Source organism: Rhipicephalus microplus, chromosome 5, assembly GCF_043290135.1.
Source record: "Rhipicephalus microplus isolate Deutch F79 chromosome 5, USDA_Rmic, whole genome shotgun sequence".
NCBI lineage: Eukaryota > Metazoa > Arthropoda > Arachnida > Ixodida > Ixodidae > Rhipicephalus > Rhipicephalus microplus.
Genome location: NC_134704.1, coordinates 41286628 through 41302481, shown reverse-complemented (window position 1 = coordinate 41302481; position 15854 = coordinate 41286628). Strand labels below are relative to the sequence as shown.

General features: G+C 45.6%; 1 protein-coding gene across 1 annotated transcript in view; it reads left to right on the top strand.

The window, feature by feature from the left end:
- LOC119173904 (monocarboxylate transporter 13) overlaps nucleotides 1-2442 on the top strand; it is a 148202-nt gene extending 145760 nt beyond the window's left edge. The window contains exon 5 of the mRNA XM_037424687.2: nucleotides 559-2442. Within this exon, the coding sequence (XP_037280584.2) occupies nucleotides 559-1265 (707 nt within the window). The 3' untranslated portion in view covers nucleotides 1266-2442. The remainder of the gene's footprint in view (nucleotides 1-558) is intronic.
- The last annotated feature ends 13412 nt before the right edge of the window (nucleotides 2443-15854 follow it).

Below are 15854 nucleotides of genomic sequence, written 5' to 3'. Positions count from 1 at the left end.
TCGCTAGAGGTCTTCTGTGGACACCGACTGCTGCTACTTTGGCACGCACAGGTTCAGCTTGCAACTCACTGTTCACAATGCGGGCGTGCTCCAGCAGTCGATAGACCGCGCTTAATCATTGAAGCTGTGGTGATCCATAATGGTAATTACATCAGCAAGACGTCAATCACTCTTACTGACGAAGAAATAGATTACCTTTGTTCATCAAGTCAAATAACCTAGATATACTACGGGCGCTTTGCTTGTGGTTCTTTCGCGTTTTCTTGTGGTTTTTTGTTGACTGTGTGTGTGTGTCTCGGTTCCTTTATTAAGTTGGCCGTCATGGGCAAATAAATTAGTCGTGGTCACGTGTGCTATCTTGTTTTCGTCTTTCTATGTTCGTGTTAATAAATTGCAGTTGGAAGTCAGCACTAGTCCTCGTTGGTTTCTTATTCCCGTGTGTTTGACGTGCTGCTTACGTCGCTTTGTTTGTTCGACGTTAACGTTCACACAAGAAAGTGAATTCAAACAGAGTTCCGATAAATCGCGGTTGCTGATACGACGCTCACGCAAACGCAGGTTACATCAGCAAGTCGCGGGAGGACCCCAAGGCGGGCTTCTATTTTTCGGCCGCGTGCACTTTCGCGGGCGCCACGAGCCTGTTCTTTCTGCCGGACGCCGCCAGGGTCGAGTCTCAGCTGTGCCACCACCACGCCACGCAGCAGCGCCAGCGTCAAGACAGCAGCTATTCGCACGACACGTCGTGCTGCGGTGACCGCCCTCAGAGCTTTACGCCGGCGGCCCACTACTGTCGCGCGCGCCATCACCGCCCCGGCGGCGGCTACGAAAGCCCACACAAAGGAAGCTTCGAGGGTGGCAGTCCGACCCCGGAGGTCCCTGACGGCGTCGTGGTCAACAACACGCCGTGCACCTGCCGCGGGTCGCTGCTGTGCTACCAGCGGACCATGTCGTGGGCCACGTCTGTGGACTTTCTCGACCAGCCAGCACTGGCCGCGCTCTCGTTGGACGCTGAATGTCTCGACGACGAAGTGGCGGACATAGCAGTCAAGCCTCCTCAGTTCTCTGAACGTGTAGTGGATGATAGGGTCTCTGCGGAGACTGGCGGGTGCGGTGCGGTGGCTGCGGAACAGCTCTGTGAGTGCGCTCGTTCCAGAGACCGAACCGTGATCGTGTCGCCCAAGATGCACGTTGCGCGGTGCTCGCACGAGCCGCTCATCTTCCGGTCCACCATGACACCTATTGAGGAGGTGACAAGTGCAGTGTGATGGCTGCGCAGTTGTGCGAGTGTGTGACACTTTCCCTGTGGCTTGCGCTTCGAGAACTGGGGCCGTGTTCACAGGGCTTCTTGTTCGTCAGTACGGTGCCCCATTGGTAAATCGGCTTCGCTAACCACATATCCCACTTCGTGACTGACTGATATATTAGCTTACAAAAGTTCTAATCGCAAGATGCTTTTTTGTGAACTCGGGCCCAGCTGAGCAGGCGCATGTGTCAGTCCGCCGTGTACTTCGCCGTACTAAAAGAGCTACAGGTCTGCGGGCTCGTCGAACCATCTCTTGGTCATCAATTCATTCGCGTTTGTCAGGAGAGTTCCTCTCATAGCCAACGACTGCATCGCGCCGTGTTAACGTGCTCAGTTGCACTGCTCACACCGCATTGAAGTTCTGCAATTTCCCTTCAGGCTGTACAAAGACCGTATACAAGTTGAAAGACGAAGATGTATCAATTATCACTGCCAGGTTTCGCTTCTTGCTCAGCCTCTAGCTCATAGGTACATGCCGTTGACGTTGTGTAAAAAAAAACTGTACTTTTCGATATTCGCTGCCATGGACACCGATTCGCTTTCGGAGTAGAACCTATGTTATGTCCTCTGTTGTGTGTTTCTTTCCGTACAGGGACCTTCTTTTTCATTGGTATGACCTTAAGGGACAATTAGTTTGTAGGCTTACGAGGAGATTCTGATTGTCTGGCTGTCTATAAAACTGGAAAGCAAAGAAAACACTTTAAAAAATGTGTGCTATTCAGAGAAAGGTAAAAAAACGGCAAAGCAGCAAGACGCTAATCTTGCTTGCTGTACTAGGCTGATAGAAAACACCAGCCTACATGAATGAAAGAAATAAATCAGGTCAATTTCAGGGGCTCGATTCGCCCTGTTCTAGATATGTACAGTTGATACTCTCATTTCTTGATTGCGAAGCACATGTTAGCGTAAATGAAATCCGAAGCCACTTTAACAGTTAGACTTTTAAAACATTTCTGTTTCAGTGAAAGACCGAAAGGAAGGTTTGTTGGGAGTAGTAATTTATTCTGTTAGGCGTATGTTTCAAATAATGCGCGAAGTGGTCTTATTGACTGAAATGAATCACTGTTCTTGTGTTGCCGTGGCTTTCTGACTGATTTTGAGTTTGCAAACATGCGACAATAAAAATAATAGGCCGCTTATTTGTTTTTGTCTCACTGTAACAAGATTAGATTGCATTTTCTTGTCAACTGAATTGACTTGAGTGCCCGTTAAGCGAAGGGGTAGTTATTGTCAGAGATTTTCGATTACGCCAACCGCACTTCGCGAAACTCGCGAACATCTTTAAAAAATGTGAACAATTTCACACCCTCAGCAACGCTATTACGATGTATTTTCTATTTCACGGATCCCCGCGAAGTTGGACGGTCACCGCAATGTAAACGAGCTGTAGATCGTAAAATTAAGCCTTCTTATTGACAATTCTTATTGACCATTCTTCTTATTGACCATTATTATTGACAATACGGAGTTTCCGAATGACTTTGGCAAGCACTGCGGGCGTTGCCGGCGTAGCGGATGCCATATGGGGAGGAGGGGGGAGGAAGCAACAAAAGGGAGAAGGCAGGGAGGTTAACCAGAAAGACATCCGGTTGGCTACCCTACACTGGGGGATTAGGGAAGAAGACAAGAAAGACGACATAGAGGGAAGAGAGGGGAAAAGGGTGAGGGAGAGACTGACAGTAATTTCACTGCAGCGTGTAGAACTCTGCCGCATGTCAGAGGCGTTCACACAAGGATTCGCTCACAGGATTTCAAGCTGGACGGTTGTGCCCTCGCGATCTCCGGCATCAGCGTAGCTCTCGCCGACTGGTTCGCCCTCCGCGGTCTCCTGACGCCGTGCAGCTCTCGCATTGTGGCACCCCGCCCTTGCAAGGACTGCTTCGACCGGATCCCCACTTTCCTATCTCCTTCTTTTTTCCGCCGCTTGCCTATCTACTTCTTCATCTATTTTCCTTCTATTCTTTTTATCCCTCCTTCCCCCCCACTTTTATAAGGCACTGCGCCGTGTCGCCTGAAGGCAGACAGAAATTAGGTGCCTTTTTCCTCTTCCTTATAACCACTACCACCACCTACTGCACAAGCCTGTCTTTCTCAGGAAACACAGCAGGGCTTTCACTGCCTTGTGGGCTGTCGAGGCATGTGGACGCTGCTGTAATAGAACCTGCACAGAAAAAGGCCGATCATCCAGTCGCCGCATTGCGTTGGCAAGTACTTGTCTATCTGAGGCAAATCGAGGACAGTGGCACAGCAGGTGTTCGATATTTTCGTCGGTGCCGCAAACATCGCACGTCGCACTGTCAGTAATTCTGATTAACGGGGTATAAGCTTTCGTGAAAGCAACTCCCAGCCATGGGCGATAGAGAAGCCATATGAGTTTTAGAATAGCGTATGGCTTCCTGCAAAGCGCAACGCGCAATCGCAGTGACACCGTAGCCCCAAAATCGGCGTTTGCGGGCCGCGCACGTCGTCCGCTATGTCGGATTTTCTGCGGGCGCGCCGCGAACGCAAACGGCTGCTCGCGTTACAACGCTTGCGCAGTTGCCGCGTCCACACCGCAAGGGCTCGCGGTGCGCTATTCTAAATGTTCCTAAATACTTTCTTTCATTTATTCTATCGTTCTGCCCTCGAATTGCCGGAAGTCATGCTCAAAAGGCGAAAAGCTACAAAACAAAGCATGCTCGGCCATCAACAAAACGTGTCACTAAAGTTAGTTTCTGAAATACACTAACCGTAAGGAAAGGGCCATCTTGGCCATGTGACGCGCTGCAATCGAACAAGACAACACACTCTCACTGTAAGAAATAAGGACGGTGCGCATTTAAGCCCGCGTTTTGCATGTGGGTACACGCCACGCTTAGCAGATCTTCGGATTTTGGGGAAGAAAAGCAAAAACAAGGTGACGCGAGAAATTTCGGTTGCGGTTTTTTCATACAGAAGCAGGAAAGTAAATGTGTAAGCGAAACTGCAGTCAACATGTACGAGTCGGAAGTATGATATTTAAAAATTTTTCATAGTGTGATTAGGTAGAAGATGGTTCAAGCACGTTGCTCGTGCGTTGGGTAGAAGCTAGTTTCTTTGTATGTTGGTGTGGTCATGATTTCGGCGCGAAGTTGGCTATTGGATTCAGACAAGCCCCGAGGCTAACTGCGGAAAACGGCTGCGTCAAAGGCAATGACTCCGACGCACCACGCGAGCACTCTCACCGCCACGTGGTTCTGATCATCCTGGTGAGCTTGCCTTTACATAGGAGGTGGTGCTTCGGAGACCTCGAGTTGGGCTTGATCTTACGCCGGCAGTGACGGCCCAGTGGCCGCAACACTACCGCGCAGCGTGTAGAAACAAATGCCCTTTTCGTGACGCTGTATAACTGCAGAGCACGTGACACCCTTGCTCTGGTCACGCCCGTGTCAAGAGCAAACGTGCCTTCACTTTCACGACGATAGTTATAGCGCGAGAACAAAACGACGACACACAGAGACAAGAAGGACACGAAAGACATGAGAGACACGTGTCTTTCGTGTCCTTCTTGTCTCTGTGTGTCGTCGTTTTGTTCTCGCGCTATAACTATCGTCATGCCATACCAACTAGCCCAAGCTGCCACACTTCTAATTCACTTTCACAGAGCAACCGGTCGCCCTCCCGACTTACACGGGTGGATAAAAACAAGGGGACCTTGTCACCAAGCCTTGTTAAACTTCACGTACGAGTGCAACTTGTTTGTTTAATGTAATAGTATGAAAAGTCGGACGAGTTGGTGTGAGGGAATTCTCGGAAACATTTTGGCGTGCGCACAGTAGACAAAAAAAGAAAAGAAAAGGTAGGCGAAAGACAAACGAGCCCGTTTGTCTCTCCCCTTTCGTTTTTGTTTTTCGTCTATCGTGTGCGCGCCGAAATGTTTCCAAGATTGTTTATGTGTGATGAGCCTCTGGTATTTTTATTTATGTTTGTTATGCCATTAGCTGTCTTCCTAATTAAAAAGTCACAGCTTCGGCACAATGCCGAAGCAATGAATGCGATTGCAGCACTTCGTACTGTTGTACGAAGTAATGCTAAGAGATTTAGGAACCGTACGAAATGTAAAACGTAGTGAACATGGTCGAATGTGTGTTGAGCTGCGGCGTTTCTCGCACGTGCAGCAGTACGTTCTTCCTGTGACTGGGTACGTATGTGAGCTCGCCTAATTTCACCGCGACTAGCATTCCGTTGGTGCTGATCCGCAGGTGTTCTTACGACACGCGGAGGCACCACCAAGGCCGAACTACATATAGCGTTTTCGGCGGTGTTTGTTCGGCGTTTCTTTTCTTGGCGTCAATAGACGTCAACGATACCGGCGACCGTAGCGAAAAGTAAAGTTTCAACGCACTTTACCAAAACGTCCGCCTCATATTTGTTCCAGACATCGCCGTGTGGGTGTCGGTGCCGGGAGCAGCTGGATGGTGGAAAAAGCCTGCTTGTTGAACTTGTTCCCTAGTGTATGCCTCCCATGCCGAAACTGTTACAACAATGAAGGTTTTTATTTTTTTAATGCATTGGTTTCGGTTTCTCAAGCTAAAGTAGGCTTATTGCATCACTCCGCGGGCATTACCAGTGGACACTTTTTTGAAAATTTCGAAGTGTTATGGACTACTCGTTGGAAGGGCTTGAATTCGTCCATTTGACTCGACCAGCCATCACCACTGGGTAAAAAGGTAATTATGTTAATTTCTATAATTACTGCAGTAATTAATGTGTGTGCACATCTGAAGATGTCTTCTGTCACAGGAAAGGTAACGCCACAAGTAGCACACAGATACCCCCTATCTGTGATTTTTAAAGAATATTGGACGCATTTCTTGAAACACCCTGTATATAATGCTGTGGGGCGAAAGCAAAAAACCATTGAGGCTTGACAGAGGCGTTTGCACATTAGAGAAACAGGCGTGGCGGTCTGCTAAGGCCAGTGAAGCCCGGGACGGGGGCCCTATACTCACCCGCTTTTCAGTCTTCCTTCTTTTAGTAACCGTTTTTTTTTTCCAAGTCGATTCCATGGTTCCGGCGACCAGCATGATTTTTCGCTTCTTCCATTAATCGGCGCCCGGGTGGCCCAGTGAGAGGTACATTCACGATACCAATATGCGTCTCTCATAATCATATGGTGGTTTTGGGACGTTAAACCCCACAAATCAATCAATCATCAAATCAATCATCAACGAAGGCCAATATGCGTTCCAACACACTTTCCGTGCTCAATATAGCGTCAACACTTCGAAGCGCGCAGAACTATACATAGAAAAAAAAGTTAGTGAAATAAATTATCTCAGTGGTACTTTCTGAACCAATTTAGCGTTTGTCTGGGCCATTGTTCAGGCTTGGGGTCACTTTAATCACAGCCAGCATGTTGCAACTCATATAAGGCGTGACTGTACATCTGGTGACCGTCGCAACGAGTTTTAGCATTAAAGTGGGCCAAGCCGGAATTGTTCAGATAAGTGAAATGCTGAATGTCGCATTTACATGCTCACCTAGAGAGTGTTTTTTTTTTTTTAAGCACCAAGAAACATTTCAGCCTAGCCTTTAAAGCAGGTTTCATTGCAAACGACATGGCAAACGATTGTCATCTGCCGGGAAAGCAATCTGTCACAGATTGCTTCCAAGAACGACTTCAGCGATTCCATTTTTTTTTTTTTACAGGTGAGACATAAAAGACTTGTAAAGTGCATCAGTGACGTCGGTGCTGGCTCTGACATCACTCTATTATTGAACGGGATTCACCCACAAAAGTCTACAACAAAATGACACGGGAGGACTACGTCCATTTTGTCTCATTTTAATAAAATTGACCGTGAGTGCATTTCCAGTAAAAGCGGTAAGCCCTCAGGAATCATGTGTTTTCGCTATCGGAAAGTTGCATTCCATCTTTATGAAATCGATCGGTAGTGAATTTTGAATAGAGCCGGTAAGCCTTTCGAAATCATGTATTTTCAATGTTAGAAAGCTTCATCTCATTTCAATAAAATTGCTGGTCTGGTCAGTAAATTTTCAACAAGAAAGTCAGTCTTTCAAAATCACGTATTGTTTCAGATGTGAAAGTTCCATCCTATTGTAGTAAAATTGATAGTGGGAGCACTTTGACAAAAACAATATAGAGTTTCAAAATTTTTTATACTGAAATGTCTCGGGCCACATTGAAACATATAGTGTCGGTTATTTCAGCCCCAAATGGTAGGATGTCTTTGAAAATCTCGTATTATTCTAAGTCTGGCCGTTTCACATCAATTAAAAAAAACGAAGGGTCCACTTTCAACAGAAACAATGAGCCTTTGGGAATCCAGATTTTGATAGCCTAAAGTTTGATCCCCTTTTAATAAGAGTTCTCGTGTGTGAACTTGCGACAAGAACGGTAAGCATTTGGTAATGAAGTATTTTTGCTATTATAAAGCGTCATCCCATTTTAATAAATCTCATTGCGGGCTCATTTCTGGTTAAAACAGTAAGCCTGTACTCATGTACTCTTGCTTGTTGAAAAGTTTTATCTACTTTCAATAAAATTGACTGTTGGTGAATTCGCAATAAATAGGTAGTACTTTGAAAATGATGTATTTTTCGTGGTATGAACATTTCCATAACATTTTAATGGAACTAAATGCGATGCATTGCCGATAAAAATGGCAGGCCAATAACCGTCCGGTATCAAGTAATTTGCTGTATTGGAAAGCCTTCTCCCATTTCTATAAAATTAAACTTGGGTGCATTTCTGATAAAAAGAAAAGGTAAGTGTAGAGCCTTTGGAAATCATGTATATGTGTGCCTGTGTTCGGACCGAATACAGATAGGCTCGTAGTGGCGTAGTATGCGAGGAGACGCCACCAATCGTCGCAGATTTGCGAAAGCGTCGTCGCACTCTAACGACCATGAGCCGACGGGCCCGTTACATTCAAGGAGCTGTGACCGCGGTGATATGACAGTGGCGAAGTTTTGTATGAAGCGGCCAAAAATTGTGAAAGGGGGTTTATTAACAACATCTGGTAGCAGACGAATAGCCGGTGCACCCAGAAACAGTCGAACGTGCTGGGCGTCCACAACTCACGCTTCGCACCATGAGGTGGTCCCACTGATGATATTCTTCCACTACAATAGGAGCACAGTCCTTCTCAACTGTGCATTTGTTTGACGAACGTAGATTTGGGAACTAATAATTATCATCATCATCTGCCTGACTACGTCCACTGCAGCACAAAGGCCTCTCCCATGTTCCGCCAGTTAACCCGGTCCTGTGCTTGCTGCTGCCAATTTATACCCGCAAACTTCTTAATCTCATCTGCACGCCTCACCTTCTATCTCGCCCTAACCCGCTTGCCTTTTCTGGGAATCCAGTTAGTTACCCTTAATGACTTTGGAAACTCACTCATGGCCAGAAGCTTGACTGAATCGGGAAGAATTCCGTCATTGGATCCGACGTAGACTAGTGTTGCCATCTGCCGTGCGGAAAACCGACACTTCTTTAGATTCAGTGGTTGCGCGGCGTCTTTCTCTAACGCGTCAAAACATGCCTCAGGCGTTAATGGTGCGTGCAGAGGTCCGGAGTGAAAACAATGAAGTCATCGACGTAGCACAGGCACGCGTGGCTTTTCAAGTTGTACAGAGTGGTGTCCATCATGCACTCAAAGGTTTTGGGCGCACTGCACAGCCCAAACGGCGTGATGTTGAATTTGTACAAGCCGTCGGTCGTGACAGGTTGCCTTCGGCCGAGCGTCATCAGCAATGGGTACTTGCCGGGGCCCTGATCACAAATCGAGAGACTAAAAAAATTTTTGCTCTTTGCATTGTATTTATCGCACGTCTTCTATTCATATGAATCCTTACGAGTGATCTTGTTGAGTCGTCGGCAGTCAGCGCAGAACCTTGCCGAAGCATCATTCGTTGCAAATAGGATGACAGGAGACGCCCAGGGGCTGCTTGAGGTAAGGTCTCTAAGTGAAACAAGTTAAAGGGTCGAATAACATCGCATCTAAGCGTGTCGTCGACTTGATCATTGATTGCATGAAGTTCTCTGGCAGCATAGCTTCCCAAATTGCGTGCTGGTGCGAACTCTCGGAGGCCATGCTGGGAGATACGCATTACGGACGTTGCCGCTTTGGGCGCCAGTGTCTATACAATGCGTAACTGAGGATGTGCGGTCAAGAGAAGCTTGAGTGACATCAAAAGGAGAGGGAAAATATTTCAACAGGCACAGAAGCTGGGAACGTTTGACTGGTGAAAGCGTGTCAGCAATGAAGGAACCAAATATGTCAAAGGGTGATGAGTGAGACATCAGCGTAATGAACAGTACTGAAACTGGGACAGTGCGTGTATAGTCATATTTTCTTTTCTTTTCCTACAATATATACGGTGCGCATATAACTCCTGCGTCTTCGAAAGGCTCCACACGGCCCAGAGAGTCCCCTCGCAACAACTGAACAATGTACGGGGATAGGTTGGTGACAGAAATAATAGTGGCGCCCACCTGAGTGGTTTTCACGGTATAAAATGACCCCAGCAAGTTTTCCTAGTCCAAACGTGGTCATATGAAGAAGGGTGTGCAACGGTGTCAGAGAAACCTGCGCGGTAGATTGGCACAGCTGTTGGGTTCGCCGGCACTGTGGTATCGTCTTTGACGTGTACTTTGGTTGCAACCGGTATACTGTTTGCCGGTTTCAAATTTGAGAATGGTGAGACCTCTATTTCGGCGAGTTCGCAGTGAAATATTATGTCGGGGCGGGAGAGGAAGTCTCACCCCAGGATGAGGTCGCGAGATCATGCAGAAATTATGATGAATTAGACAGCGTGTAAAGGTTCCTGAACGTCACGTTTGAATAAAATTCCACCTCTGTACGTTTTCGGTATAAACAATAGGCAGTCTTGGATTCTGAACACCTTCGATTTTTTTTATTTGATGTTTCGTCGCATTAGGATAGATGCCCTTCTCTGTGCATTTTCGACCAACAAATAAAGTCATCTTGGATTTTTTTGTGTTTCGTTGTTTCCTCACAATTAGAAGAAATTCCTTCTGTGTGCGTCTGTGACCCAAAAGGTAACCCTCTAGCCTTTGAAATTCTGAGATGTTCTAAATTTTTGTAATTTTTTTCTTGAATTTTAATAAGGTTCGTTCTTTGCGCATTTTTATCAAAATAGTCTTGACAATCGGTTCCACTTGATAAGAGCTCAACTTTGGTCTGATGTCACACGCTGCAGCACCAGGAATTGTTGCGTTCTTCAGAGCTAAAGATTACAATTACGCAATGGCTCCCGACGACCGCGAACGTCGGAAATTAGCCAAAAATGTTGAGACCTTTATCACTAATGATAAGGCTAAATTTTTGTCTGTTGTCACACCTTGCAGCGACGGAGCATCTATTTGTTGGGATAGCGCCGATGCCTCCGGTATAACGCATTCATAGGGTTAAGATAAAGTCGCCTTGTGAAGCGTCGCTGTTTGGACAAGTAGGTAAGAAGCCGGCCTGCTGAGCGAGAGGTGCTTGGTTCGAAACCCCACCTCGCCAAGAAGCGTAGTTATTTTTTTCTGAAATTTATTTGAAGTCATTTTTCTTACGTGATGAATATACGGACGGATAGACACAATTATCTCTATAAGCCGGCGTAGATGTCCACACACCTTAAAAAGTGCTCGATTACGCTTATATGTGGCATCGAAACTACACCTATAGTCTGCTGGTTGCTCATGCTATAAACCGCACACCATGAAGGTAGTGCTGGTTGTTCATGCTATAAGGCCTAACTATGCAGCAAAACGATGAATCTTACTCCAGTGTACAAAGCATAATCAATGTATGTAAAAAGTCTCACTAGGTGTATGATCCAGCCAGGAAAAAAGTAATACGGGACTGTTATTATATCTTAATCACTGAATGCCTGCAACACAATTGACATATGTGTTAAAAAGCACCGTTCCTTCAATCAAGCAGGTTAGTTTAACCTTGTAGTGACAGACCAAGCATGTGTTTTTAGAAGCTGATGATTCCCCTATAGCGTTGGCTTCACCACAACAAACATCGAAAACCACGCGAAAAAGTTGAGGCCCTTATCACCGATGATAAGGCTCATCTTTTTCTCTGACGTCGCACCACGCAGCTCACAGAATCTGCGCAGTATTCCGAACTAAAGATTCCCCCTACGTGTTGGCTTCTCCACAACAAACGTCAAAAACCAGCCGAAAAAGTTCAGCCTTATCATATGTGATAAGGGCCTCAAGTTTTTCGCATGGTTTTCGACGTTTCTTGAGGTGAAGTCAACGCACCAGTTGAATCTTTAGCTTGTAAAAACACACGGACGGTCTGTCACTGCAAGGTTAAACTAACTCGCTTGATTAAAGGAACTCTGCTCTTCAACATAATTAACGTACGCGTTAAGATATCAACGAATTAGGGTATAATAAGAGTCACGTATTATGTTTTTTTTTCTAGCTGGGCCATAAACCTAGCGAGAATTGGCAGATGCATGCAGGTTTCTCACGCTATAAACAGCACTTCATAAAGTTATTGCTGGTTGTTCATGGTATAAGGGTCAAGCACACAGAAAAATGACGAATCTTACTCCTGTGTACTCAGCGTAATCAATTTATATGAATAGTCTCACTAGGTGTCTGGTCCAACTTGGAAAAAACATAATACTGATTCTTATTATACGCTAATCACTGAATGCCTTCAACACGCTTAACATATGCCTTAAAGAGCACAGTTTCTTTAATCAAGCAATTTAGGAGGTGACAGACCGTCCATGTGTGTTTACGAGCTAAAGATTCACAGACGTCAAAAACCACCCAGAGACGTCGAAAACCACCCAAAAAAGTTGGGGCCCTTGTCACCCATGATAAGGCTAAACTTTTGTCTGACGTCACACCTTTCAGCAACGGAGCATTTGTATCTACGTTCTCTCAAGCTAAAGATACCCCCGATGCATTGGCTTTATCACAACAGTTCTTGTGGGGAAGCCAACGCATCAGGGAAATCTTGCTCGGAAAGACCACCCAGAAGCTCGGCGCTCCAAGCTGTGACGTCAGGCAAAAGTTAAGTCTTATCATGGATGATAAGGCCCTCAACTTTTTCGGCTAGTTTTCGACGTTGTTGTGGTGAAGTCGACGTATCAGGGGAATTTTATTCAGGAAGACTGCACAGATGCTCGGAGCTGCAACTTATGACGTAAGACAAAAGTTCAGCCTTATCATGGGTGATAAGTGCCCCAACTTTTTCGTGTGGTTTTCTACGTTTGTTATGGTGAAGCTAACGCACCAGGGGAACCTTGAGTTTTTAAAAACACACGGACAGTCTCTCACTGCAGCCTGTTAAACTAACTTGCTAGATTAAAGGAACTGTGCTCTTCAGCACAATTAGCGTATGCGTTAAAGACATTAAGTGAACAGGGTATCATAAGAGTCATGTAGTGTGTTTTTTCTAGCTGTACCATACACCTAGCGATACTTGGCACATGTATGCTGGTTGCTCACGCTCTAAACAGCACACCATGAAGTCAGTGCTGGTGGTTCATGGTATAAGGGTCCACTGCGCAGCAAAACGAAGAATCTTACTCCAGTGTACTCAGCCTAATCAATGTATGTGAAAAGTCTGGCTAGCTGTTTCTTCCAGCTAGCAAAAAACACAATACGCGACTCTTATTATACGCTAATCACTGAAAGCCATCAACACGATTGACGTATGCGTTAACGGTCAGAGTTCGTTAAACCAAGCAAGTTAGTTTTTTCTTGCAGTGACAGGCCAGCCTGTGTTTTTAAAAGCGCAAAATTTCCCTGGAACGTTGGCTTCACCCAAACAAACGTCAAAAACCACCCGAAAAAGTTGCGTCCTTATCACCCATGATAAGGCTCAACTTTTGTCTGACGTCACACCTCGCATCCAAGAGAATATGCGTAGTATTCCGAGCTAAATATTCTCCTGATGTATTGCTTCCCCGCAACAAACGTCGAAAACCAGCCGAAAAAGTTGATGCCTTATCCCCCACGATAAGGTTCAACTTTTGTCGGACGTCACACCTTGCAGCTACGAGCATCTGCGCGGTCTTCCGAGCTAAAAATATTGTCCTGATTGGTTAGCTTCAGCACAACAAATGTCGAAAATCATGCGAAAAAGTGTGGTACCTTATCACCCACGATAAAGCTCAAGTTTTGTGTGACGTCACATCACGCACCACAGAGAATCTGTGCTGTCTTCTGAGCTAAATATTCTCCTGATTAGTTGACTTCACCACAACGAACGTTCAAAACCAGTCGAAAAAGTTCAGGTCCTTATCACCCACGATAAGCTTTAACTTTTGACTGACGTCACACCTCGAGCGACGGAGCATTTCTACGTTCTTTCAAGTTAAAGATTTCTCTGATGCATTGGCTTCACCACAAAGTTTCTTGTGGGGAAGCCAATGCGTTAGGGGAACATATTGCTCGGAAGACCGCACAGACACTCGGCGCTGCAAGGTGTGACGTCACACAAAAGTTGAGCCTTATCTTGGGTGATAAGGGCCCCAAATTTTTTGGCTGGTTTTCAACGTTTGTTGTGGTGAAGCCAACGGACCAGGAGAATTTTCATCTTGTAAAAACGCACGGACGGCCTGTCACTGTAAGGTTAAACTAACTTGCTTGGTTAAAGGAACTCTGCTCTCCAACATAATTAACCTATGCCTTAGAGACATGCAGTGATTAGGGCATAATAAGAATTGCGTATTGTGTTTTACTTAGCTGGATTATGCACCTAGCGAGACTTTTCACATACACTAATTACGCTGAGTACACTGGAGTAAGATTCGTCGTCTTGCTGCGTAGTTGGCCCTTATAGTATGAGCAACCAGGACTACCTTCATGTTGTGGGGTTTATAGCATGAGCAGCCAGCAGACTATGGATGTAGTTTCAATGCTAAATATAAGCGTAATCGAGCACTTTTTAAGGTGCGTCAGCATCAACGCCGGCTTAGAGAGAAAACTGCGTTTTTCCGTCCGTATATACGTCACGTAAAAAATTACTGTGAATAAAAAAAAGTAATCACGCTTCTTGGAGAGGTTGAGTTTCGAACAAATCACCTCTCGCTCAGCAGGCTGACGCCTTACCTACTTGTCCAAACACCTACGCTGCACACGGGCGAATTTACCTGAACCCTATGAGTGCATTATACCGGAGAAAAAGGGGGAAAAAAAAACGTCAGGCCTGCGCGCAACGCGCAGCATAATGACAGCGAAAGCTGGAAAAGCGGCCTTTCAAAAGCCTTCTTAAACACTCTTCGTGCAACTGCTACAAGCACACTAACAGTGTACCCACTTGCAGAGCAGCAATTGTATGACGTCTTTGTTTAAATACTTCGTTATGGTTAAATACTTCGTTAATTCAGAGAACCGCCCAGATGCTCCGGCGCTGCAAAGTGTTACGTCAGACAAAAGTTGAGCCTTATCATGGGTGATAAGGGCCTCAACTTTTTTCGCTGGATTTAAAAGTTTGTTGTGGTGAAGCCAACGCGCCAGGGGAATCTTTTTCTCGGAAGAACGCACAGATAGTTCGTTGCTGCGAGGTTAAAGGATCTTGCTTAATTATAGGAACCGTGTTCATTATTGTGTACGTTACTTAAGTTGTAGATATTGAAGGATTATTGTGCAATTAGAGTCACGTGTGTACCTGTCCGTTTGTTTCTCTGCCTTGTAAAACAAATTGCTGTAAGTACAACTAGCCTTCTTGACGGTGTTGGGGCTTGAATCAAGCACTTCTCCATCCGCAGGCTAGTGCCTTACCTACTTTGCTAAGCACCAACGTGTGACCAAGTTGAATGTTTCTGAACCATATGAATGCGTTATACAGAAAACAAAATAATTAAAAAGGACACCAATTGTATAACAACTTGGTTTAAACACTTCACGAGTACATGTAAAGCCGACGGTAAGCACTGCAATTGTGAGGAAAGTTTTGACGGGTGAAAAGTTAGCGCCAGACACGCCTTTCAATGATCGTAGGGTGAGTTTTTCGTAGAGCCGTGAGAAACATTGACAAACGCTAGATGCAAAGAAAGGCAGTGCGGTGTCGATGTCGTCTAAAAATATCTGTTCTACAGAGGGCTGCAAGATTATTCATCGTGGACTACTATGTGTGTTAGAAATACCATTCCTACTCATCGACAAAAACTAACACTGTCTGTCCATCCGTCCGTCCGCCCACGTGAGACGATCATCGCCAGCAAATAGGCGTGTCAAATGGTGCAAGTCTCCCTTGCGTTATTGGGCTTCGAACTTGGGCCACGACGATTCGTAGCAAGTGTAAGAAGCACTGTGCTACACAGACTTTTTTTAACAGGAAATGATTTTGTGCCCCAGTACACCACGAATCCACTGACGTATATCTGTTACAGATATATGGCGTTGCAGAATATGCCTTAGCAGATGCGAAAGAAAAGTCACCACCTAAGCAGTCCGTATTAATGGTCAACATGCATTACGCCAGGCCACGACGCCATCAAATGTCATTGTCAGCCTTCGTACAAAACACAAGAAAACGCAGTCATTCGAGTCTTTTTTTCTTTCCTTCTGTAC